At 52.8% G+C, this 24,694-nt stretch overlaps 6 protein-coding genes and 1 non-coding gene across 7 annotated transcripts; 5 read left to right on the top strand and 2 right to left on the bottom strand.

Annotated features, from left to right (window-relative positions):
* Positions 1–3,703: 3,703 nt before the first annotated feature.
* Positions 3,704–5,743, top strand: BDP81DRAFT_387143 (kinase-like domain-containing protein; the record flags this gene model as incomplete). The annotated part of the gene is made up of 2 exons (XM_060587023.1): positions 3,704–4,270; positions 4,332–5,743. The coding sequence occupies 2 exons, from the start codon at positions 3,704–3,706 to the stop codon at positions 5,301–5,303; spliced, it is 1,539 nt and encodes a 512-aa protein (XP_060437930.1). The 3' UTR covers positions 5,304–5,743.
* Positions 5,744–8,958: 3,215 nt separating this feature from the next.
* On the top strand, positions 8,959–11,658 carry BDP81DRAFT_335567 (uncharacterized protein; the record flags this gene model as incomplete). The annotated part of the gene is made up of 2 exons (XM_060585857.1): positions 8,959–10,825; positions 10,967–11,658. 2 exons carry the CDS (start codon positions 8,959–8,961, stop codon positions 11,656–11,658), a joined length of 2,559 nt encoding a protein of 852 aa, XP_060437929.1.
* Positions 11,659–14,229: 2,571 nt separating this feature from the next.
* On the top strand, positions 14,230–16,121 carry BDP81DRAFT_455775 (acyltransferase family-domain-containing protein; the record flags this gene model as incomplete). Its single annotated transcript, XM_060593094.1, has 2 exons — positions 14,230–14,925; positions 15,000–16,121. The coding sequence occupies 2 exons, from the start codon at positions 14,230–14,232 to the stop codon at positions 16,119–16,121; spliced, it is 1,818 nt and encodes a 605-aa protein (XP_060437928.1).
* Positions 16,122–16,445: 324 nt separating this feature from the next.
* Positions 16,446–17,313, bottom strand: BDP81DRAFT_400715 (uncharacterized protein; the record flags this gene model as incomplete). The annotated part of the gene is made up of 2 exons (XM_060588727.1): positions 16,446–17,206; positions 17,283–17,313. 2 exons carry the CDS (start codon positions 17,311–17,313, stop codon positions 16,446–16,448), a joined length of 792 nt encoding a protein of 263 aa, XP_060437927.1.
* Positions 17,314–19,162: 1,849 nt separating this feature from the next.
* On the top strand, positions 19,163–21,313 carry BDP81DRAFT_442493 (S-adenosyl-L-methionine-dependent methyltransferase). Its single transcript, XM_060591677.1, has 8 exons — positions 19,163–19,657; positions 19,713–19,803; positions 19,857–19,898; positions 19,958–20,112; positions 20,166–20,203; positions 20,257–20,394; positions 20,450–20,866; positions 20,936–21,313. Exons 1-8 carry the CDS (start codon positions 19,577–19,579, stop codon positions 20,970–20,972), a joined length of 999 nt encoding a protein of 332 aa, XP_060437926.1. The 5' UTR covers positions 19,163–19,576; the 3' UTR covers positions 20,973–21,313.
* Positions 21,262–21,334, top strand: BDP81DRAFT_t375. Its single transcript has one exon. It is a non-coding gene; the product is annotated as a tRNA-Lys (tRNA).
* BDP81DRAFT_476709 (uncharacterized protein) lies at positions 21,267–23,514 on the bottom strand (the record flags this gene model as incomplete). The annotated part of the gene is made up of 3 exons (XM_060594788.1): positions 21,267–22,083; positions 22,195–23,417; positions 23,470–23,514. The coding sequence occupies 3 exons, from the start codon at positions 23,512–23,514 to the stop codon at positions 21,762–21,764; spliced, it is 1,590 nt and encodes a 529-aa protein (XP_060437925.1). The 3' UTR covers positions 21,267–21,761.
* Positions 23,515–24,694: the final 1,180 nt, after the last annotated feature.

Here is a 24,694-nt window from a genome sequence, read left to right as displayed (position 1 = left end):
CCTGGCCAGTGGCCGATATCATCGGTAATCTGGTAAAACAGGGGTTGCCCCTCGAGTCCTTGCTTAGCGTAGATTTCCATTAAGAAAACGAGGGCAGCGTCGACCCGCTCGTTATCTGGTGTATCCGATGGTCTGAAGGTCCACTTTCCCCAGTATGAGTTGTTGATGTCTAGCCACTTGAGAGGTATGGGTACCCTAGTCATCGCCATTCTGGTTGACTCGCTTATAACCGTACCCTGGCTAGTGCTCGTATCAGAGACAGTCGGTGTGTTTGATCTTGGTGGACTGGGGGTCGAGCCGCTTATCGGGCGTGGCAGCAGCAGACTGTCGTCGCTGGCCTGATTAGACGGGGTCTGGCTCGATCCCGCCTCTTCTTGCTGACGGGCGCTAGATCTCGTCGTTACTCCTGGCCTCGTTGCCGTGGGTTCCTCGGGCTCAGCCGCCATCTTGGTCTTCTTCCTTGGTCGCGTGGTGCCCTTTTGTGCTTTGGTCGAAGGGCTCGTACTTCACGCGTTGGAAGGTATAGTCGGTATATTGTCTCGCGGGCGTAAGTCGCAGGCTGCGGAAAATAGATATAATTGTCGCGCGGTCTGGTCGCGGTTGGTGTACTTGACAGACTTAAATTAGCGGTCTTCCCGCGATGAAGTCGGTATAAGTAAAGGGTCCTTCGTCGGTCGTCGGGCGCTCGAGGCGTCTGGCCGGTCGACCGTCAAAGGCGTTGCTGACGTGATGGACGCCTCCTCTCGTGAGATTCGAGAGGTCAAGGGAGCACGATTCCTCTATCCCGTTCGGTATTAGAGGGTCGCCTCTTCTGCTTTCGTGGGATGCCTTGCTGATCTGCGATAGTGGAATTTAACCACTGATCAGTGTTGGTATTCCTCTCACAGGGAATTTGGTTCGAACCGTAGGGTCCTGGGGGTGACGAAGTATCAATATCTCTGTATTGATTGATTCTGCGTGAGGAGTAGAAGGGAGATTCCAACCGGAGGTTGGGTGGGTAGTCGAGGTCTAAGTGTACCCCCTCGAGGTGGCCCATGCTCTGCCCCTACTCGCGGCCGAATTGGACTTCCAATCCGACAATAGCCATGACTTGGCCGAGGGTCTGTGTGCACTTACAAGTCTTGAGCTCTTCTCAAAATGAGATTGATGAATGGACCACTTTCCCACCGTGCTAAAATGACTTTCTCTATATCCATCAGGTTGCTCTAAGAACGGCATTGGGTGGTTCTTGCTAAACGAGTATCTGAATTGATGTTCGTTGAAGACCGGCCCAAGAAATCGCCACTGGGCGTCACAAAAGACCCACGCTGAAGTAACATGTTCCCAAAAGTCGTCGGAAAAAACTCTTTTGGTGATCTCAGAGTGGCCGGTTTCGGTGGAGCGGGTTCTCACTTGGCTGGTTTCGTCGATAAAGAGAGGTAGAATAGAATCGACAAAGTTTTTTTCGTAAAACAGGTCAATCCGTTCCGGGTGGCCAAGGCAGGCAAGGATCGCAAAAACCCTCCTTGCACCGGGCTTTCCACAGACGAAGGAGGCGATGTTTGATATAGTCTCTCGCGACTTGGTCGTTTTATATATGGAGGATAGTCTGTTTGTGACAAACTCCGTAGTTACCCTCTCTTCTAGGACGGAGCATGGGAGAAATTTACTACCCCCGCATGTTCCTGCAGGAAGCTGCGCCGATATCAATTGACGCTGGAAATCGGCCATCTCGCTGCTATGGCAACTTCCGTTGCTGCTTCTCCGAAGACTGACAATAGATGACTTCTTCCACAACTGTGACGGTATGCTCGATGTCCTCCTGGCATATATGGTGATTGAAGATACACGGCGCGAAATCGGTTTAGGCGAATGTTCGAGGTCCCGGTCTCTGTGCGGTGCGTCTACTGCTAGAGTTTTCCGAAGGGGCTGCCTGTGAACTTTTGTGACTCGATAGTCGTGCTCGGACACTTCGCCTTTCTTTGGCAACACGTTCAGCTTTATGTCGCCAATCTCTGCGTCTTGGCATGCTAATGGGTCCTACTCACATGTGATGGTACCCAACAACTACCACACAGCAGTGGTAAGCCTCGCATTTCAGAGATACTTCGACGAGTGGCATAGCCTCCACACGATGGATCCAGGAGAAGTTGGATCTTGTGCGATTGGACTTGTCCTGAGCATGCAGCAACGTACTTATGCAGACACGAGTTGGCGGGCTTAGTGGTTGATGTTTCCCGTTTCCATGACAGATTACGACTTTCCCCTCTTGTGCTCGGCCCGCACCCTCCACGACTACTTTATTGGTTCAGATCACCTTTTGGTGTACACCATCGTGCCTAGACTCAAGTCCAGCTTCTTTCTGACAGACTTGCAGTACTGAATGCAGCGTCGTGAGCACCTACTAGGTAGGTTATGGATTATCGATACTAGGCTCCAGAAAGATTTCGTCACTCAATAGTTGGTGATATTGGGAACGTATGGAGCACAAAGATGCTATACATTGTGGATCCAACATGATGATTTGCAAAGCAAAGACAAGATAAGTTGACCCAGGTCCGAAATACCATCTCCCATGCACACACATTTCATCCAACAGCTTCATGTTACCTGGCCTCCGTGTGCCGCTGAAGCTGGTGCGCGTGGTTCGCACGCTTGTTGCATGGATCAAGCTCAATCAGGCTCGGAGTCGAGAGGAAACGGATGTTCTCCAGACTCGGCATGCCAACTGCAACACTTACCCGATGCGTTCACTGCCAGTAATAGTGTGATGACTGCATGGCGCCAGATCAGGAAGCTGTGAGCATTGACTAATAGTCTATCAATACTTTAGCCCCATTCACACAGATCATGGTTTGGTGAACTAGACTTTTACTTCGGAATACGCGATTATTATAAAGAGTTGGACAAGAGATCGACATAGGCCCTAGGACATGCCATAACAATCCACGAAAACTTCCAGACCTCCCAAAGTCTCGAAGTGCCTGCTAGTCTCCACAGAAGAAAAGCAGCCCTGTGATGGAGTTTGTGTTGGGATCAGGCTGTGGGCATGGCATCTAATACCCTGACGTGCATGTACTGCGATGACGTGAGTTTGCCCAAAGTTGGTGTGTCTGCACAGCCAAGGAGGCGGGGTAGGTGCATCTTATCTTCTAACAGAACCTGCAGACTCTCTCCAGCGCCAGATCAGGCTGAACCAAGCAGCTTATCTTTCGTTTTGTGTAGGGTGTCAATACAAGAGTTCTTCATTGGACTACAGTGCCATGGAGGTGGTCTCCAGTCTGCGGCGCAACCATGAAGGGGGTGCCAGCTGACCCCGGGCACCCCCGACTGTATGACTGCGGATCAGCGAAGCGGCTCCCAGCGAGTCCCCAGATATGTCTTGGGTGGCCTTTCTATGTACAAGTTCTACATGGAATGTGTCAACTCTCGGGCAGTAGAGCGCGAAGATGTCGAAGCAACAGCCCAGAAAGACGTGGGTGTCCCTTCGGCAGTTTCGTTCTGATAGTTAGTCCAGCGTGGCGGATGCCTATGTGGCTGCCTTCATGGCCGCCTCAATTTACAGCCTGCTTTGACTTGTGCAATCGCCGCTCATGGTCAATACTCAGAGTTTCATAAAACCCCCGCGACTGTCGGTGATCCTGCTGAAACCAGCTTTGAACTCCAGTCATCTGTGAATGCCATCCCTAATACCTGACGTCCAGAAATGGCACCTCAACGACCCATGACTTCTTCATCTCTTTTTCCAAAGTTGAAAGACGCTCATCGACGTTCTTCTGTCATTGGCCAGGACTACCTGCCAGTCAGCAGTCTGTACGATCTCATCACCAAGGAGACCGTCGAAAAGGAGCTCCCTAGAAGCCTCATCAATAGGATGCTCCCTGATAGCCTCCCAAGCAAAATCTTGAAGAACGCAAGACGGCTATTTGCAACCCTTGTGATGATCGGAGAGCCTTCCGCAATTCGAAAGCTGGTCGGCGATGGTCTTACCGATGACGATTTGCCGTTTGCTAGGCCAACTCATGACCATCACGGTGGTATTTTGGAGACAAAGGGGAGACTGGAAGTCAGGTCATTTCAAGACTGGAACAACGAGGCTAAGGTGGATATGTTTCTGGAAAAGCAATGGGACTTTCTTGCCCCAACATTGGATGTCTCGGGGACATCTGCGGTCTTTCAAGTGGATTCAAAATGCCCGCTGCCATTCTTGAGGGCAGCCCCACTTCGGGGTGAACACAGCAATATTGTCTACAAGAGCGAGCTACATGCAGCTCACCAAACCGGTTCTGAGGTGAGTCCCTGAATTTGCTCCCACAGTGAAAAATCCAGGCGCTAACAACTGGTATGCGAAGGCGCAAAATACGGACATGGTAATCGCACTTAAGGTATTTCACAGGTCTGAAGGGTTTGAATTATTTGAGAAGGAAAAGGAGAACCTCCTGAAGACTCGCGGTATCGAAGACAGACATCTCATTCGGCACTTGTTCTTCTGCGAGAGAGGTCAGTCTTACTTCATAGCCTTCCCATGGGCAGAAGGGGGGAATCTCCAGGAGTTCTGGATGCTACATACGTCAAATCGGGAGTACATGCTGTGGTCTCTGCAACAGATGCTTGGACTCAGTGGTGCTCTCCGGAAGCTCCACGACATCAATTTCCGTCATGGAGACCTCAAGCCCGGGAACATCCTTCACTTCCCACACGGCGGGCTAGGTAATCTTGTTGTTGCAGATGTCGGGATTTCGAAGGTCCACACAGCTGCTACATATGAGAGATCCATAAGCACCTTCACCAGAGCGACTACACCTTCATACGAAGCACCAGAAGCCACTCAGAAGACAAATAAGCCTAGACCTCGCAGATACGATATTTGGTCAATGGCATGCATTTATCTCGAATTTGTTATCTGGATGATTCACGGGTTCAGTGCCATCAATAGCTTTGCCGAATTCAGGGAGGACAGGACGTCCATTATCCCAACTTCAAACTTTTACGCGCTTCGGGGAGATAGTGCGGTTATCCATCCTTCGGTACTTGAGGCGTTTGTAGCTCTGCGAGGCGATCCCCGCTGCGGGGATGACACAGCGCTAGGCGCCGTCATCAATCTAATCACCCAGCACTTGCTCTTGGTTCAAGTAGACGATCGCGTTACCGCAGACATTTTGTACGAGAAGCTCGAACAAATCGTCCGTCGCGCTACCACAGACCCCTCTTTCATAATGAATCAAGCAACAGCTCCCCAGGAGAAACCAGCTGTATTCGGGCGGCCGGTTAAGATTCCCGCATGGTTGAGAAAAGCCACCAGCTGGGAGCAACAGGAGATTTAAGCTGGAGGATATGTTTTGTTCTCTGTGTTTCACTTTTGACCGAGGTCTTCGGCGGAAAATTTTGACCTAGGCACGATTTCTTTTTTTCAATCTGATCGGCACTTTTCGGACGTTCGGGACGATGTGTTCAGTTCACTTTTCAAATGAGTAATACTCTCTCGGAGTGGATGATTAGGCACCAGCCCGCGATACAAGTAACAAACAGTGATCTCTTTCTCTTCACCAATATATTACGGCACACAGTTCGCTCGCAACATTTCAACGAGGGCTAAGGTAGCACATGATAGCCGTCAAGCGCGAGTCGTTCTCATAGGTACCTAGTCAAAAAAGCTAATGGAGTCTTGGTTCCATTGCCTAACTACGATAGCTACATGTATCAAATAAGCCTTCCTCTGCGTGACAGACTTCTTCCAGAAGATCTGCCCGCGGTACTAGGAGATAGGTCATAACCTATCCTCCAAACGACAAACTACCTCTATTAAGAAACCAGATGGTTATAACGGAACTAGGGTACCAGTGGGAACTAGGGATGGATAGAACACATAGTAGCTCACGAGCAAGATTTGGAGGACGTCAGGATACGGCGTGTACTATATAGTATATAGCTAGAGCCTGCGACCCTTCACGCCACATACCCTCCGGGAGGTCTGCCGCAAGGGCGGCTGCGCCCTTGCCGCCATGGCGTTAAATATAAAACAAACAAACAAACAAACAATGTATCAAATAATGGGTAAAATAATCAAAGAGTCTAGGTCCCCAAAGTATTCTGGAACATGTGTGCTGTCAAATTGTTTTAAACTTACCTCGTGACCCACGGGGATTTACTGACGGCGGAGTCTTGGAGACCAGGGGCTGGAATTCGCTGAATGACGCTCACCTTCGCGTGACTTGGAGCACGACGAATCCGGAGCGCAAGCAAGAGAATGGGACCTGGCGCTTTGGACATTTTACGCTGTTCCATAACATCTTGCAGACGACGGGGGAGCTATTACGGGAGGTGCAGGCGCTGGTCGCGCAGTTGCGTTAAATGATGTGCTATGAGTCTAAGAAAGGGTACAATCTATATGTTGGATTCACAGGTCGAAAAGGAAAATACTCGAGTATCGTGGGTAGCAACGATCACCGACTGTAGTGGTGATATTGCTTGTTCTTGTTGTTGTTGAGTGGAAGTCTAACCAGGTGCCAGCGGCGGCAGGAAGTCTGGGGTATACCACCTCGTGTGGCTGAGCCACACGGACCACCGTGGCTGGAACGGACCGCGGCAGCAACCTCCTGCTGCCTAATGTAGGCCTATTCCAACACTATAATTTCCCGCTACTACTATATTTGAAGAAGTACCTCTATCGCTTTGTGCTTGACGGGGTTGGGCATTGTGCAGAGTATTATTGCGCTTCATTTTGTCCCGTCGTCAACGACGGTGCTGTTCCTGACGCGAACGAGAGCTTCGGCGCTAGGGAATGCCTGGCAGACTGTTGCGCAGGTTGCCTCCTCGCATACCAAAGAGTAGTTGATATGGCGGATAGGATGATGGGTGATGAAACTAGAGAGAGGATACTTTCGACGGGGACGGACGCCTTTGGCGTTAGAATTCGCCGCTCAGCTGATACAGGCAGGGTGGAAATAGGCCCGGCAGCTGTACAGGCTCGTCGCTTGCTTGGTCGAGACCGTAGCCGAATTTCTGAGATAAAAGCTACTTCTTGTCAGAACAATCATACGGAATCTCCAAGCTGTGGCAGGTATTAGTCTCGCCCCAGTTCCCTAAGTCAAAACTGACGGCCCTTGGTTTTCCATCTCCAATTCTGTTTTCGACACTTGTGAACATCGAGATATCCGTAGTCGCCGCTAATACCTAATTTCGTCCGAACGCATGACGAACTTCCAATCACACGCAGAATCCGGCTGACCGCCTGTTGGACCATATTTTTTTTGCACACATATATTTGGGCAAGCCTGTTTCCGAAGTGGAGAACTGCGGTGAATCATTCAACTAACGAGCCCCATCTTAGGATGAGCATCTCATAAGCGGAAAAAAAAAATACATACCCCTTTTACTCAGCTTCTACTACTGAAGCAAAAAGTCTTCATCATTTCGCTAGCATCGTGATACAAAATTTCCATTGCTCACGTGTAGTGGAAACCCGTTTCTTGCCGGTCGGTCCAGGGCTCCGGCACGTGGGGACCAGCTACATGACTCAGGCGAGTGAGGTCCACGTTCCTCTTTTCAAAAGGGGTTGCCACTCATGACCTAAGCCTTCCGTTAACTCAAGAGTCTAGACCGCGCCCCCAGTGGACCGCGCAAACCAAACATAGCGCCGAAACCGAACATGTTGCTCTCGATGAGGCGGTAGGACTGGGCATGGAGTTATAGGAAGACCCTTGGTTTAAGCCCCTGACGGAACAGATATTTGCGGCAGTAGAGACACAAACAAGACGTCTGGTTGGCTGAGCTCGGATGACAGCACGCTACAGCGAATCGGGTGCTTCCGAGTGGGACACACATCATCGAGGGGAACTCTTGAGTCTTATGCAGGATCTTCGGGTTGGCCCTTAGGCCCTGATCTCCTCGCGTCCAAAGCCAATTGCCAGTTGCCAGTGCTGATGTAATCGGTGCATAAAATCAACGGAAACCCCTTTTCCGTGATGCCAAACCTCTTCTGGCTGTAGTTTGGCTGCCGGATCCGGTCTCTCATCTACGCCAAAGTTATGCAATGTTCTTTTCTGAATCAGTGGCTGAGACAGGCCGGAGATGGTATAGTTGTTGCCAAAAGGGCTGATTCCATGCTCAGAACTGGTTTTCTGAGAAGCTGTGCCTGTTGCCAGTTCTGTTGCCAGAACCCTTCCCGCCGCTGGAAACACGTATTATTCCCCCCGAGGCTCAACGGCGCCCCGGCAGTGGCCCGGTGCTACGGCCCAATACGGCGGTACAATTGCTCTGCGGGGCCGTGGCACTTCCAGTGGCGCTGTACCCTCTGGCGACTGGCAATTGGCCTTGGCCGCGAGGAGATCAGGGCCTAAGGCCGTGCTACGGCACTAGTTTTCTTGCAACCTCATGGACAGCTCCGTGATACCTATTGTGTCATCTCGACCGATATGGCGGTTTATCACCATTTCCGAAGGCCAGCACATCAGCCGAAAGACGCGTCAAAGAGAAAACGGAAACCCCATGACGACATGTGCATAGTTTCATATTGCATACCATCCGCAAGCCAAGACCGCGCAGGGACTCACAGGGAGTCCCCTGGCGAATGACGGCAAGCATCCCCGATTTTGTTAGGTAATAGGAAGTCGGTGCCTCGACGAACTTGCGCCAGACCATGGTGTGCTAGCACGTTCATGGAAATTCGATCTGCTGCTTCTCGTGGAGCGGTTTCGAGTGGAGTTTGATGGATACGAGAAAGTATTTCCGGTATGTGAACCTTTCCAGGTTACCGGAGGGTCCGGGTGACAAGCTGCCGACGTCGTGAACCGCCGGTCCGGTTCGACTTATAAGAAAGGGGTCTTCCCCCATACTTTTCCCCACGATCCACTTGTGCCGTCTGAACTTTTCTTTGGTAATATATTGTGCTTTTGTATCTTGGTTTTCTTCTTCTCGCGGCTCCATCCTACTCCGCTGCCAAGTTGGAAGATACTCGCTCGTTCTCTGAACGTCGATGCAATGGCGGGAATCTCACAGTCCTCTCCCGATGACGACCCTGGCCCCGAGCCCGGCGGTGTCGGCTCGGCCTCAACGGCAGCACCTGAGCCGGTGGAATCCGCTTCCGAGCCAACATCCGGCTCCGACACGGCCGGGACAAGCACCCCTTCCGAGGCCGCAGCTGCAGCCGCCCTAAGAAAAGAGAAAGGCCGCGTCAGATTTAACAGTAATGCAGCCGCGACTAAGCCTCCAACATCACCACCACCAGTTCCAACTACACCCAAGCTTGCTCCGGCACAGCCTACTAGACCATCCATCTTACGAGGCGGCTCCGGCAGTTCCATCCCTACTGTGGCTACCTTTGCCAAAGAGGAACCCCATATTGCGGATGAAAATGAACGCCAAGAAGCCAAGTCTGCCGCAGCAGCAGCCCAAGAACGAGCCCGGCAAATGGCAGAAAATGTTCACTCCGGCTCGCCGACCCGCGAGAATCGAGACTCCTTCGAGTCCGCGACCACCACCACCGCAAGCGAGTATGACCTCGGAGGAGCGGAGGGAGCTGGAGGGTACATTGCTCTCCAAGACCTTCACTCTCGTCAGCCACTCAACGGCAAGTCTGCCGAGGCCGAGAAGAAAGCTCACGAGCACCAGGCCGCCCTCAACGACGAGGCTTACAAGATTGTGAGAGCTCACACCTGGCGCCTTGCCGAGAAATCCGAGAGCGTCGCCGGCCCATCCAACGCCCAAGATGCAGAAATGCACAAGGCCACTGAACACCTCCTACAAGAGATCAACGATGGTCAATACGATGGCGTCTACTCTGTCCCCGCACCCACAGAGTACCGCGGAAGTGTTCTTTCACAGCTGCTGAAGCTTTACAAGCCTGCGGAATCAGGCAATCAGTACCAGTCGTCCGGGCAGACCAACCGCAGCTCCGTAACTTCTTTCTCATTCGGTGGACCGCTGCCGGGAGCTGGCACGCCAGGCTCGAATTCAGGCACCGCAACCCCGACGACACCCAAGAAGAAGAAGTGGTACGAGGCGAACCGCTCTCAGGAGACTCTCGTCAACCTCATCGAAGCATCCGCCCGCCTCGCTAACCCCAACACGCAAGGAAAGCCAGACGAGTCACCAAAGAATGGCAAAGCGCCAGCTAAGAAGACACGCCCGAAGCACAAGCGGACTGCAAGCAACTCCATCGCCGCGTACCTGGCCAGACAGGAAGAAGAGGCCAAGATCACCGTCCATATCGCCGAAACGCTTTCCAGACAGGAGTACATTATCACGCTCTGCAAGGCATTGATGTTGTTTGGTGCGCCTACTCATCGTCTTGAGGAGTACCTTAGCACAACGGCCAAGGTTCTTGAGATCGATGGCCATTTCTTGTATCTTCCAGGGTGCATGATTGTCTCTTTCGACGATCGATCCACCCATACGACCGAAGTCCGTATCGTCCGCGTAGCCCAGGGTATCGACCTCGGAAAGCTCAGGGATGCGCATCACGTATACAAAGAAGTCATTCACGATGTCGTCAGTGTTGACGATGGAATCCAGCGGTTGGACACCCTCATCGAAGCCAAGGATAAGTTCCACGCCTGGATCCGAGTCCTCGTCTTTGGCTTGACCAGCGCGACTGCCGCCCCCTTCTCGTTCGGCGCTCGCATGATCGATCTCCCGCTCTGCTTCTTCTTTGGCTGCCTCGTCGGTTTCTTACAGCTCATTGTGGCCGCCAATTCCAAGTTGTACAGCAACGTTCTCGAAGTAACGGCAACTGTCTTGGTAAGTTTCCTGGCACGAGCCTTCGGCAGTATCAAGGGCGGCGAGCTCTTCTGCTTCTCGGCCATGGCCCAGGGAGGCATCGTCATGCTTCTACCTGGATACTTAGTTTGTAAGTGAACTCTTCGCAATACCCCACCGTGTTATCCCACCCTAGCTGTATCTCCTTTGTCTCTGCGCTTCTCGCGTACGTGTTGGGGATGCTACTTGCCCACGGGCACCAAAACCCTAGGACAAGCCGCTGATGGCCCAGTGTGTTCCGCCCTCGAGCTTCAGTCCCGCGCCATCGTTCCCGGTTCGATCCGCATCGTCTACGCCATCATCTACTCCCTCTTCCTCGGCTTCGGCATCACCATCGGCGCCGTCCTCTACGGCATGTTCGACGAAAACGCCGTCTCCACGACAAGCTGCACCAACTCGATCCCTACTTACTACACCTTCATCTTCGTGCCCCTCTTCGTCCTCTGCATCAGTATTCTGTATCAGGCAAAATGGCGCCAGATGCCTGTCATGCTCGTCGTTGCCTTCGCCGGCTACATTGTCAATTATTTTAGCAGCTTGCGCTTCAGCGCCGCGCCGCAGGTCGCCAATGCCCTTGGCGCGCTCACCGTCGGTGTCCTGGCGAACCTGTACTCGCGTTTGAGGCATGGCGTTGCGGCAGCCACGCTCATCCCGGCCATCTTTACTCAGGTGCCCGGAGGTCTGGCATCTACCGGAGGACTGCTGAGTGGTTTGAGTGCGGCCAATGCGATCACCAACTCGACGCACGCTGTCAATGGTACAAGCTCTGTTCAATACTCCGGAGGCGAGTCTCTGAACACGGTCGTTTTCAACGTCGCCGCCTCCATGATCCAGATTGCTATCGGTATTGCCGTTGGCCTGTTCATCAGCGCGTTGATTATCTACCCGCTCGGCAAGCGCCGCAGTGGTCTATTCAGTTTCTGAATGTATACCACGCTCCACGCACGGCATATTCAACTGCAACTCCGTAGTCTTCTCTTCAAGTCCTGTTCTCTTTTCTAGCATCATGTCTAGCCTTTCAGTCCATCGTACTCCACTGGACCATTCCATGTAGTTCAACAACCAGAACCAGACCGGTAGAGGCCCCTGCCCTACTTCAAGGTCTTCCAAAGCGATCATAGCACCAGTCCTCCAAGAGGAAACAACAGCAAAAGTAAAAGTCATGTACGTATGTAGATTATTACAAAATTGGGGGAATGCAAGGCGTTGGGGTGGATAGTAGGGAATTCAGTCGTTACCGACGATCTCGTGCTCTATTGCCAGCCGCCCTTGATGTGATGAAAAGCCTTTCAAGAGCTCTGATGGCGCGAATCTCATAGTCATCTATGAGACTTACCAGATCCCATTAAGAATCTATCGTCCATCGTGAAGCACTAAGCAGACAGCTCAAGGGTATCTTGCGCTATGCACAGGGAGAATCTGGCACAAGATCAGGTTCCTAGAAGTAAAGTCAATTATCGGGTGCAATGGAGGCCGAGAGGACTACCTAGGTGTCGCAGCGCCAGATATAGCGCTGCCGACTACTGCCGTACGATACCGCTTTCCACAAGCCGATTACCCGTCTTATACGGTAAATAGATACGACCCCCATACGGGTCTCCTACTTGAGAAATCAAGCCAATATCCACTATATATGTTTTCTACTTGCTACCTCGCTTTGTGATACTAGGTATATTGATGTTACGGCAACAGCGTTGGACAAGAGAAACGTTGAGGGGGAATTGCCTATGAGCAACACCAGCATCGAACGGTGTCTCTCACGGACCAATAGCTTCCGATGAGATATCATAAAGTAATTAATGTTATCTTCACGTGAGTTTTATCTGGCGATACCTACCAAAACCATCCGGTTGGTCCCTCTGAGTGATACCCCATATTATTATTGGAAGCAGGAAGTCGAGCGAGCGATCGAGCATCGGCATACACTAGCCTTCTCAGCCGCAAGTGTATCGCAAGCCGCACTGCTTTTGAGGCACGTTGAACGTATGCTTCCTGACTCCTGAATCCTGATTACATTTGAGATCATTTGGAGGAAAACGCCTTGAATTCTGAAATTGAAATAACCAGCAGCGCGACCAGTGTGGCATTTCCGCAAGTCACGTAGTACACCTCCTTTTGACTCAAATACCAATCCGATTCCAGAAAACAAAAAGGAGAATGGCGTCTACATGTAAGTGGTGCCTCCCAGAAACATGATTCATCCCGAATCCATGAGGCTTCTACACATGGCTGCGTGTGCGGCCGTATTTGCAACCGCAGGACGGAGGCGTTCTAACAACGCGGTCGTTATCCTTCGTGTGACCATGTCCTTCATGAAGTCTGGCGGAAGTAAGTGTCGGTCCAGGCCCCCCAACTTTAAACGCTTTCAGCATCGAAGGGTTTAGTCAGTCATCCCGGATCCGCTCCTTTGCCAAAGAGCTTGTATCCGCTTTCCGGGTTCAATCAGGCTGAAGGGTTCCCGACTCCCCCAAGTTCATGGGTCATGGCTCAAGCAAAGCCATGGCTCATTGAACCCTTCTTTGATTCCTTATCTCACTTCTGAGTCGAGAGTGAGCTTTGGCGACATTGAACACTGGCACCCTGATGTGATGTCACTTTTGTGGGAGGCTCGCCACTCACACAGGCAGAAGGGCAGCTTCAACAAGCATCTGAAAATCAGGGTGTCAGTGGCTCGCGATCCATGGTTACACACGTCCGGAAATCATCAAGTCTTATTGCGAGACCACAATCAGAGACATACAGTTCGGAATCGGAGTAAAGAGAACTTCTTCGGCGCAAATAAGAGACAGGGCCAAGCTATTGTGAGACAAAAAACGCCTCCGGCCGATTTCCACTTTCAGGTTCACCCCAACTTATTCAGTGTGAGGTGTCAGCCCGTCCGAACGAAAGCGTCAACTCTATTCGGAAAGCTAAAATGACATAGATAAAGTGCCCGGTTCTAACGATTTTCGATCAAATAGCCTCGATCTACCGCCACTTTTAGCTTGCTGCAAACAACGTTCCTCAAGCAGATTGGCCTACCCGAAGGCACTACGCTGTCATACCGGCTGGCTTACACGCACTTACACCAGCCGCATCGCTCGCCTCACTCCAAAAGCTGCCACAGGTCATCGATGCGAAGAGGGCTTTCCCTATAGAGGCTTGTGGCTCGGAGGCCGAGACGGATTTTGATGCGGCTTGCGTTCTGGCCATCGTCGCTAATCAGTTACGGATACAAAGAGGGCATCGTCATTTACGGCTTAATACCAGGTGCGAGGACGTCGGCACGCAGCATTACATCCCGCACTTGTACAGACGAGGCTCAAGGAGGACGATCATTACATACACACTGCGCCGGCAGCCTGTCGAAGCTTGTATAACAGGTCTGGAACCACCTTTCTCGACGTCCAGAGTACATACTTATCTGGTCCCCTAATTATTGACTCTGCTCTCTCCGCAACCCTAGCCAAGGGACACTTCATCTCTTAACAGGGTGCTGGGCCATCATCGGTCATCATGCGGTTCACAAACCCATTCTCGCATCCTCCACGGGACACTTATGAGCGACATTCTCTCATCACCGCAGAGCAAGATGGACGAGCCTCGCCTTCAACAGAATCGCTGGACGAGATCATCGACATCGAGAAGCATGAGTACCCCTTCTTGGTCTCAGTGAGATCCGCAAGGAACTCAGTGTCCTCGTTTCTCAACGAACACCTTCACCTCGGGGGCGACCTAACATGGACGGATCGCCTCCTCACACTCCTCACCAAACTGAAGCCATTCATCTTTCTCTTCCTCCCCACCTTTTTCGTCAGCCCCTTCAACTACTTCACAACATCCTCAACCCAGCGCCCGAAGTCAAAGAAATTAGGCCCAACAGCGTACCTAGACGGTCTGCGCGGCGTCGCAGCCTTCGTCGTCTACATCTTCCACTTCTCCTACCTCTGGTACCCCGACCTCCGCTGGGGCTATGGCCTCGGCCACGAGATGTTCTGGCAGATGCCCATCATCCGGGCCCTACACTCCGGCCGCGCCAGCGTTACCGTCTTCTTCGTTATCTCGGGATTCGTCCTTACACTCAAGACGCTCACAATGATCCACAAGGGTAAAATGTATCAGGCGTTTAGCGCATTGGCCGGCTCAGCATTCCGCCGCCCGTTTCGACTGTACCTCCCTATCTTCGCGTCGACGTTTATTATTGCGCTCTTGGTATATGGAGGGGAGTACATACGGGACCCTTCGGGAGCACCTGTACCCCCCGGGGCCCGACTCTCGACCAGCAGTTACATCACTGGTTCTGGAGTACGGTGGACTTGATGAACCCTTTCCGAGTTATCGTGAATCGGGAGAATATGAAGGGAAGCGAGTACGATGGGCATCTCTGGACGATCCCCGTCGAATTCAAGGGCTCGTTGCTCGTCTTCTTCCTCTTACTTATTTTCGCTCGAGCAAAGAGATGGATCCACATGGTTGGCGTCACAGGCGTCACAATCTGGTTAGTCCGTATCGGCGATTGGGACCAAGCTCTCTTCTGTGGCGGACTCCTTCTCGCAGAGCTCTCCATTATCCTCCCCAGCACCACCCCGACGACAGCAGAGATACCCGAAGATGAGCTCCCTAGTCACAAACTGCGCGTCGTCAAAAGAGTCGGCTCGAAATCTCTCCACATTATCCGCCACGTCGGCACAATAGCCCTATTCTTCCTCGGTCTGCATCTCTTCTCCTATCCCGAGTACTACGGTGCCTCGACCCCTGGCTTCATCACGATCTCGCAATGGGTACCGGACTACTACAAGGCCATGGGCGACCGCACCCAACTGTTCTGGAACTCCATTGGTGCCATAATCTTCATCTTCGCCATGATGTATTCTCCGCCCGTACATGTATCCTTCAACCTGAAGGCCATGATTCTCAGGGGTCGCAATATCCGGCTGCCCTGGCATCAGACAAGTTCAGACCTCAACGACACCGAAAAAGAAGAGATTGCGGCGGCTGTGTCCTCCTCTTCCACAGAGGCCGAAGCAGACATGGAAAGAGCCGAACCTCTCCTTCAACGCCCCTTCACCACCAGTTTCGCCCAGTACCTCGGACAGATTTCCTACTCGTTGTATCTATGGCACGGCGCCATTAATCACATGGTCGGAGTCAGGTGGCTATCACCAGCGCACACAGCGTTGCAGCTCGCTGGTGCCCAGGCCAAGGTGCTCACGGAAGGTGGTAACGCCGCTGCTGGTGCTGAGATGGTGAACAAGGCATGGAGTGCGTACGCGCTTGCGTTCTTCTGGGGGTCCTTGGTGAATACACTGGCGTTGTTTTGGGCGAGCGATGTGTTTAATCGGATAGTCGATGTGAATGCTGTGAGGTTGACTCGCTGGCTTGGCGAGAAGGCTTGGAGGAAGGATTGATTTCCAGGGGTAGTCTAATCTAGTTCGCTAACCTTGCATTCGTGTCAGCATAGCCTTATCAAATCAAGTTTAGCCATGTTATTTAACTCGATGGCCCTACGAAGTACGTCGGAGAGTTCCCCAACCTCATGTGCAGTATTCTGGCTTAGAAATCGCTCGCTAGACTCATGCAACATTAGACCATGCACTCTTTTCATCCACACGTAGACAGGTTGCGGTGACGCCTCTCAATAGTATCGTTTCATTTTATACAGGAAGTGATCACCCCGAGGCTGTCTACGCCCGCTGTACTCATAATTACCAGTTTCCAAGCTTGTCATCAAATTATGCCGCCGTGAATCCGCATCCAGTTTTCCCGCTCTCATTAGCAACCGCCGTCGCCGAGCAAACTCCCTTGGGCCCGGCACAGCATCCGGAAACACAGTCCGTGTTCGACAGACATTGGCCGGTAATAAATTGCTGCCCATTCCCTTTGCCAACATTCTGTGAGCCAGGAGTGCCCGAAGAGCCAGCACCTGCACCTGCAGACGGAGCAGTTTGAGGCGGCGCCGCAGCCTTAGCCGCGGCGCCGCCGCCGGTGGAGGTAATGGCGGCACCCGCTCCCGTGCCGGTGAAGCCGCACCCCGCCTTGCCATTCTCTGTTGCGACGGCTCTGGCGGCACAAGCACCCTTGGGACCATTGCAGCAGCCCGAGGCGCAGTCCGCGTCAGACAAACACTGCCCCGTAATGAACTGCTGGCCGTTACCGGCACCCACGTTCGACGATGTCCCTGATCCGGCGCCGCCTCCACTCCCAGCGGCTGCCTCCATGGACGGTGTGGCCTGACCTGCTCCTTGGGACGCAGCAGGGGCAGCAGCAGCGCCACCATCACCGAATCCACATCCTGTTTTGCCTGCTTGGAACTGAGCTCCGAGTCCGGAGCAGATGCCGGCGCCGTTCAGGGTTGCGCAGCAGGTCGACGCGCAGTCTTTGCTGTTGAGGCAGGCTCCGCCGATGAACTGGACGCCGTTGCCATTGCCGACGTTCTTGTCACCAGATGGGTCTGGCGTCAGGGGGTTGGGGATTGCAAGGGCAGAAGCAGCGACTGGGGTATGTTAGTCAGAGCTGGATATTGGGGTGACGACGACCCGGAGACGGGAGATGCGGGAGAGAGAACTTACAGAATGCTGCGGCAAGAGAGAAGCGAACCATGATGTAATGAGAGTAAGAAGAGAATGAAGTACTGTCAAAGTACTGAAGTATAAGAAATACAAGAATGAGATGTAAGTGATCGATGCTGGCGCTTTGAGTTAGATTCAAGTCCAGCTCGCGGACATCTGCCATCTTAAGTATGTTCCCCGTCTCTCCATTCTTTGACGATGATATATCAATCCGAACATTCCTGCACACCTGCCAGGGCTCTCCGCACTTGCTGATGCTTCCCGTCTGACAAGCAGGTTAGTCAAAGATGCGACGCAGGTTTGTCACAGGGGCACGTTTCTGCAACTGAGGCTGAGCAAGTGAGCAACCAGAAAAGATGCAGCTGAATGACCAACATCTTTCTCTTTTCGTTGCGTAGGAATGCTGTCAAGATTCGGGACCGCCACCCGGGGATCCTGATGCCGTCGAAGCCCCATGAGACCAGATGATCAGAGACCATGGCGCGGCGTGGACCAGTGAGGTTGTCGAGGCTGACGTTGGAGAACTGGGTCGCAGACGAGGCCGTCCCTGTCGTGCTAATGTTTCGGATGGGACGAAACATCGGCGAACGGCAAACGGGCCTAAACGCGCTCTCGAGCCCCTGAATCAGGGCCACCGACAGCTGCAGAAAAAGAATCGTCGACTTGCCTCGGTGCAGAAGAAAATAAGCAAAATATGGGATCCGTAGAAATTCTGCATTGCACAGGAGCCCCTCCCCTGCCACGATCTTCCGACGATCCAGGTTTCCCCATCTTCACAGGTAGCGTGCGGTCCAAGCCCGTAATGGCAGCTCATTCGTCTGTTGTCTTTGGTCTGGCTGAGACCAGCATTGCGAAACGGGAGAGGCTGTCAGCTTGGTGTGATCTGTCCGATGATGGGCCGTTTGAAGCGAAGGCTCTCCTATTATTCGCGAAGATGGATTCGACTCCACGGTGACCCAACATCTAACCCCATTCTTCTGGGGTTGGATGTGAGAGAAGTTGTAGTCTGGGGACATGGTGCGGATGGATGTCTGGCCCGCCTCAAAGCATTGAAATTCCCGTCGACTATCCAGTACGGCCATATGTAATACCTGATCTAAGCCTCGCAGTGTGTTGTTCACATCTCGTAAAAGGAGGTTTGGGAATCCGTGGTGCTGCCTGGGCGAGATCCTTGAAAGGGGCAAACCCGAGTAACGTTGCTTCACGACGTGACGTAAAAGGAACGCGACGGGCTAACCATCATGCCGATTTCAGTGTTTAAAATCATCTTTCGAGAAGAATGATTTTCCCGTGGCATTGTTAAGACAACATGCCAAGAAGAAGACAGACGTCGTTGGATGTCAAATGTTCAGCAGAGTTTCGCGAAGTTGCGAGGATCAGCCAAGCGGTGCCCTGTGAGGAGGAATTGACTTTCCTACAGCGCAGGGGCTCTCCTGTTCAGTGCTCTTTTGGCAGCTTCGGGGGATCCAAGGCCTCCCGAGGTCCACTCCACTGCCCTGAGCTGAGCTACCTTACCTTACCTTACCTAAGGTACCTTAGGTACCTTAGGTGAGGTGCCCTGCCCTGAGGTGGGCTGCTGGCGAAGCCTCTCTTATCTTATCGCTTATCGATGGGCCATCTTATCGTTATCTCCTCTCCACCGGTGACGAGGTGTCCCTCCCTCCTCCATCGGGCGAGACCTTGTGAATCGCATCTTCATCTCATCACCGAACTTCGTTCCAGAGGCCATGACGAGAAACATTGCCGCGCAATAAGCTAATTCCGGCATCCCCAACACACAAAACCCAACAGGGACTGGGTGCTTAGCCATGCAAAGTGGCTGTTGGCTTGCATCCTTCGCTGCTTCCCCGGCAACTCTGATTGGACCACGACACAGGCTTCAGTTGCATCACTTCTTCCATTGCAGCAACTCGCCCAGGGTCTACCGGCGCATCCGCGGTGTTGATCTGGCTCCTGGAATACTCCCAACGGCTAACCTGCATTTGACACCTCCCAAGACGCACCTTGAACCTCAAAGCTGCATCGCCCTAATCTCGCCCTATCCCATCTTTGGATCCGTCGGCCGATCCTAGCTAAGACATGTCGTTGGCTGGAAGCAGTCGAATCCCCCCTCCCTCAGGGTGCCTGAGCAGTGACATCAGGTATCCCAACATTCCAGGAGGACCCCGCTTGATGGCTTGCGGAATTCATCGCACCCTTCCATCCTAGTGTCGACTATTGAACTGCTTCTACTTCAACATTGGGGCCAATTACTGCGTGAAGGACTCAAACCATAGAATTGAATCATCTTCGATATGGCTACGCCAGCACAAGACGTCGTAGTGGAACCGGATGACTTCAATGACAACGACTCTTCTCTAGGAGATGTCGGCAACGTACGATCCCTCCACGTCCTCGCCAAGGTGCTTTCGTGACTGATAGTGGCCGTAGGATGGAACCTCCTCAACCGCAAGTTTGAACAGCTCAATTCTCGACTATCGCAAAGAGAATGGCCGCACCTATCACAAGTTCCGTGATGGGAGTCAGTAGTGACGCTTCAGTATGCTCCTTGCTCCTTCACTGACACCCTGTGAGAGTACCACTTTCCAAACGACGAAGAGGAAAACGAGAGATTGGGTTAGTTTTGCTGAACACCTCCTCCATTCGCAAGACTGATACTAAGCGAACGCCCGAAGACCTTCAACATCACATCTTCGACCTCTCTTTCGATAGCAAACTCGGGCTGTCGCCGCCAAACGAGCCCGAATCCAACGTTGGCCGCGTATTGGACCTGGGAACGGGAACGGGCATCTGGGCCATGGATTTTGGAGACGAGCACCCTGGGGCCGAGGTTGGTGTTGACACAGCAGTATGGCCTATAGTCTTCTTTTGCTGATATCGCAGGTCACTGGCGTCGATCTGTCACCCATCCAACCGCAATTGTCAGTATTTCCAACCGCTTTCACCACAGGCATGTTACTGACAGAGCATACAGTGTGCCGCCTAATGTCAAGTTCGAGGTAGACGACATCGAGGACAGCTGGACTTACTCGCGTCCGTTCGACTACATTCACAGCCGGATGATGAACTCTAGCATTTCCAAGTGGGAGGAATACATCCGCCAATCTTTCGAGTAGTTACAGACTTGACTCTTTCTCTACGGGCCAGGCTCTGATGCATCATCACAGGAATCTTACCCCCGGCGGCTGGCTCGAGCTCCAGGAGTTCGGCCTACCCCTCTCTGACGACGACACCCTGAAGGAGGAGCACGCTCTCTATCAGTCCATGAAACACCTCGGTGAGGCGGCAGCCAAGACGGACCACGCCTTTGTCGACCTCGACGCACTCAAGCCTATGCTAGAGGCCGCCGGCTTCGTCGACGTGTCGGAACTGCGCTTCAAGTGGCCCAGCAATACATGGCCACGACACGCAAAGTTCAAGGAGCTCGGCGCCTGGAACTACGAGAACATCACAACTGGGCTGCAAGGGTTCCTCTTGGCGGCGCTGACTCGCGGGTTGGGCTGGAAGTCGGACGAGGTGAACGTGTTGGCCGCCCAGGCTAGAAAAGATGTCGGGGACCGGAGTATTCATGCATACTGGCCCATGTGAGTTGTCATTTTGTGTCCTCAGTTGTCTGATGGTTGTGACCTGGGGCAGATTACTGACTCGTGAAGGATCGTGGTGTATGGGAGAAAGCCTGGCTCCGGTTAAGACCACGCCAAGGAATCAAGGAACGATCTGTCCGGGCCGGAACCGTGAAGGACGGGCCGGGTGGGTTCCTCCGCACGGAGCACATTTCTCCAACATTGGAAAACGCAGCCATCCTTACCCCGATTTGATCCACATTTCCCGAGCAGGCGGACGAGAAAGTTTTTCACGGACGAAGTCATCGAGATTTCGGACTGACCGAGCGAGCCCTACTCACGCACACACCTGCCAACCCAACCCATCTCCCTCCATAGCACCACGCGGAGCCGGTTATTTCAACAATCAATAACCCGCCTTGCTAGCTCAATCGGTAGAGCGTGAGACTCTTAATCTCAAGGTTGCGGGTTCGACCCCCGCGTGAGGCTCAAATCCTCGCCGCGATTGACCAAATCATTCTTCGGGTTATTTTTTTTTGGCTTTTTGTCTTGTCTGCTGGTATCTTCAGTCGCCTTCTGTCGCTGGGGGCTTTGGTTTTTTAATTCATTGTTACTACCGATTCTCATAGAAGCGTAGGAGATACTTAGCAAGAGAGAGAAGTACTATGCTCAAAGTCTACCGTGACAATGGAAAAGAAGAGCAATCGCAAACTGCGGCTGTATGGAATATGCCCATCGTACTGACGGTAATCAATCGTAAGAAATCATCTGCAAGTATGCTATGGAACCACCAAATCCTAACCACCTCACCCTCACATCCGCCACCCTACTGTCCCCGTCATTCATCCTCAACCTCAACCCCCCTAAACTCAAACACCCGATTCCACTCCGGATCCGCAAGCAAATCCCACACAAGTTACTTCTCAACCGCCCACGAGATCTCGTTCCCCTCGTCTTCTCCACCGGGACCCACCCCCACAGCCGCAGGATGAGGCGGGTAAATCACCACGAGCCCTCCCGTCACAGAGTCCCACGGACACCGGAACCCGCTAGGGCGACCGAAGGCGAAGTCCGCGGTGTACGGGTCGGCGTCACGCCAGTCCGTGACGAGGAGGGTCGTGGGTGGGAAGATGTCGGAGCCGGCGTAGAGGGTTAGCTTGTTGCGGATGTGGGCGATGCCGGATAGCATTGCGTCTATGGCGGCTGGTGTGATGCTGTCTGTGAGTTGGCGCATGTACCTGGAAGACACTGTCAGTGACTTTCAATTTCTTGTGTTCATCTGGTGTAAGGCAAAGGCTGGTTGGACGAGATTCGCAGGGGAAGGATGAGTAAGGGAAATATGAACTCACCACGCAAGCTTGGAGAAAGGCGCCTCCTCAACAATCTCCTTGATTGTGAACTGCGGCACAATCTGAGTGCTCCTCGACGCGATAGCCACAGCAATCACATTCCCCTGCGTGCGCGCCGGCATCGGCTTCCCCGAAGCATCACACAAGCGTCTCACGTCAACAGCCTCGACCCATTCAACGAGCGCCTCTGGATCAGACTTGTGCAATCGGGCTTTGTGCTTTAGCATAACTCTCAGTAGGTACGCATTAAGAGCATCATAGCTCGAGATCCAGTTGCAGTTGTCGCTATTGCTTTCATCCGCAGCCAGGGCCGGGACCGGTGTCGCCAATCGCTTCAACTCAAGCAACTTACTCCGCGGAATATGAAAAAGCAACCTTGAAGCAGCCCTCTGATCAGGATGTCGCGAAGGACGAGGCGGTGCGTCAACGAGCTGATCAGCGGGCGGGTCCGGGGCCGTGACGCGCGAGAGGTCCACGCACGCGGGGTCCCACGGAGGCAGCTCCGGCAGCGTAGCAGCGCTAGCGACTTTCGCACCCGACGCCGACGCCGATACAGCCCAGACGGCGGCACAGTTCTCAGCCAACTGGTGAAGTTCGCCCGCCCACCCCGTGACGTCGTTGGCGAGGTGGTGGTGCATCATCATCAACACCAGCCCGTCACCGGGGATAAAGCTCGCTTTGAAGGAGGCTGCCTTGGGGTTGTTCTCTGGACGGTTGGAGGGCTTTTCGGCGGGTGTCATGGGCGCGACGCACCATAGGTTCAGGTCGGGGCCGAAGGCGCGGTTGCTAAAGTGTTGGCGTTCAAAGTCGGCGTAGGAGGGATGCTTTTCATCATCATCGTCGGTGTTGTTGGTGTTGGTGTTGGTGCCGTCGAGCCATTGGACGTGGAACTCGACCGTGTCGCCACGCTTCTTGTGGAAGCACAGGTCGCCGTCTCCGCTGCCGTCGGGATTTTCTTTCAGTGTCCCGCAGAGGCGGCGGCATTGGCTAAGTGTGATTTCGAGGCCTTGCTTGAGGACGTCGACGATTTTGTGTTTGTCTCCGTCTTGGTCGAGTTTGAAGAAGAGGGCATAGGCGCAGTAGATTGTGCCGGAGCAGTAGTCTAGCGTGCAGAGACGGTGGTATTCATCTTCTGGGTCGGATTCCCAGCCTGTTGGGTGGAGGTTATACACATCGACTTTGGGGGTTGTCTTTTTCTTCTGTTGCTGGAGGGGCTGCGGAGGCTGCTGCCCAAGTCTGCTGCCCAAGTCTGCCCCTCAAGAGTGATGACAATACTTCCATGGCAGGGACCAGGCGATAGAAGAACTGAAGTGAAGACATTTTGAGTTTCAGCGATAACAGATCAGGCTGTGGACTGGCTTGTGGCGTGGGCGGGTGTAATTTAACCCACGTTCATGGTCTCCACCAGCAGAGCAACATGGAAGGGGGGGAATGAACCCTCAATTATATAGTGATAGTCCAAGACTTCATTGTAGCATTTGACGTGGGCCGCTCCCAACTTGCAGTCTTACTTGCAGCTCGATGACGGGGCATTGAAGACCAAAAAGGGAGTGCAGGGCGCGAAGCTGTGGAACGTCTCGCAGCCTGATTTGTTGGAAAGCACAACGGTTGCTTGGATCTCAAGACTTGGCGTATGTGAGTTATGACCTTTCATAAGACGAAAGAGAGATCGAATGTTGTCATTGGCGCTTGACGCCAATGGCTGGATACAACCTCCCTCCCTTCGAAACTAATAATGGGGGGTTGTTTAGTCCACAAAATGTAGCTCAGAGTCGAGTTGGCGGTTGAAAAGCTGGTGAACCTTGGAGTCTCGCTATCAAACTGGCGCGATGTTTGCTGTTACTCTGAGACATGGCGTGGCAAGTTGTTAAATTAGAGAGAGGAAAGAGAGACTTAGTTCCAATGATGGCGCTCAGCAAGTCCTCTAGGTCTTTCAAGTCTAAGTACCTGATGGCCAAGGGCGTTTGCCGAGGCGAAAGACGAGCTTAATCGTCACCGAACTTGATCACTCATCAGTACCTACTCTCAGCCTGTCAGTCGTTCCGTGCAGATATACAGACGACACGATGTAACATTTCCTTTTCATCAGGCTTAACGTGTGAGTTATGTCTGCGCTAGGAAAAACGTAACTAATGATAGGTCTTATTGGTAGTTGAACAGTTGACTCAACATCTGTCGGGCGCAAAAGGGTTTCTGAAGTTGTGTTGGTGGCGTCTAACTCAGATGTAGATTGGCTAAGGACATGAAACTGTGCAACTCACCTGTAAGTGGTTATCGGCGTTGGTAGCCGTGGTCAGAGTCAACTCAGAAGCAAGGTAACAAAAGTGTCTCAGGTCTGGACTAGGCAACTAGACCAGAACTAGGTCTGAATTGCGCCCGAGCTGCGTAGTCTCTCCATTTAGGAAGAGTGATTGGTCTTTGGCGGGTACGAGAAGAAGAGACTAGCTGAGCCTCATCCTACAGAACTTGGAAAGCTGTTTGCTCAAGGGTTGGCAAATGC

The sequence above is a fragment of the Colletotrichum phormii genome (assembly GCF_030913505.1).
Source record: "Colletotrichum phormii strain CBS 102054 chromosome Unknown BDP81scaffold_41, whole genome shotgun sequence".
NCBI lineage: Eukaryota > Fungi > Ascomycota > Sordariomycetes > Glomerellales > Glomerellaceae > Colletotrichum > Colletotrichum phormii.
Note: the sequence above shows the minus strand (reverse complement) of the source record. Positions and strands in the feature narration are given on the sequence as shown.

Bases quoted from the DNA above. Each gene is read 5' to 3' on its own strand.
- BDP81DRAFT_442493 (XM_060591677.1), top strand. From the start codon at position 19,577: ATGGCTACGCCAGCACAAGACGTCGTAGTGGAACCGGATGACTTCAAT. The intron at 19,804-19,856 runs GTCAGTAGTGAC...ACACCCTGTGAG, and splicing joins TCACAAGTTCCGTGATGGGA to AGTACCACTTTCCAAACGAC. The intron at 20,867-20,935 runs GTGAGTTGTCAT...TGACTCGTGAAG, and splicing joins ATTCATGCATACTGGCCCAT to GATCGTGGTGTATGGGAGAA.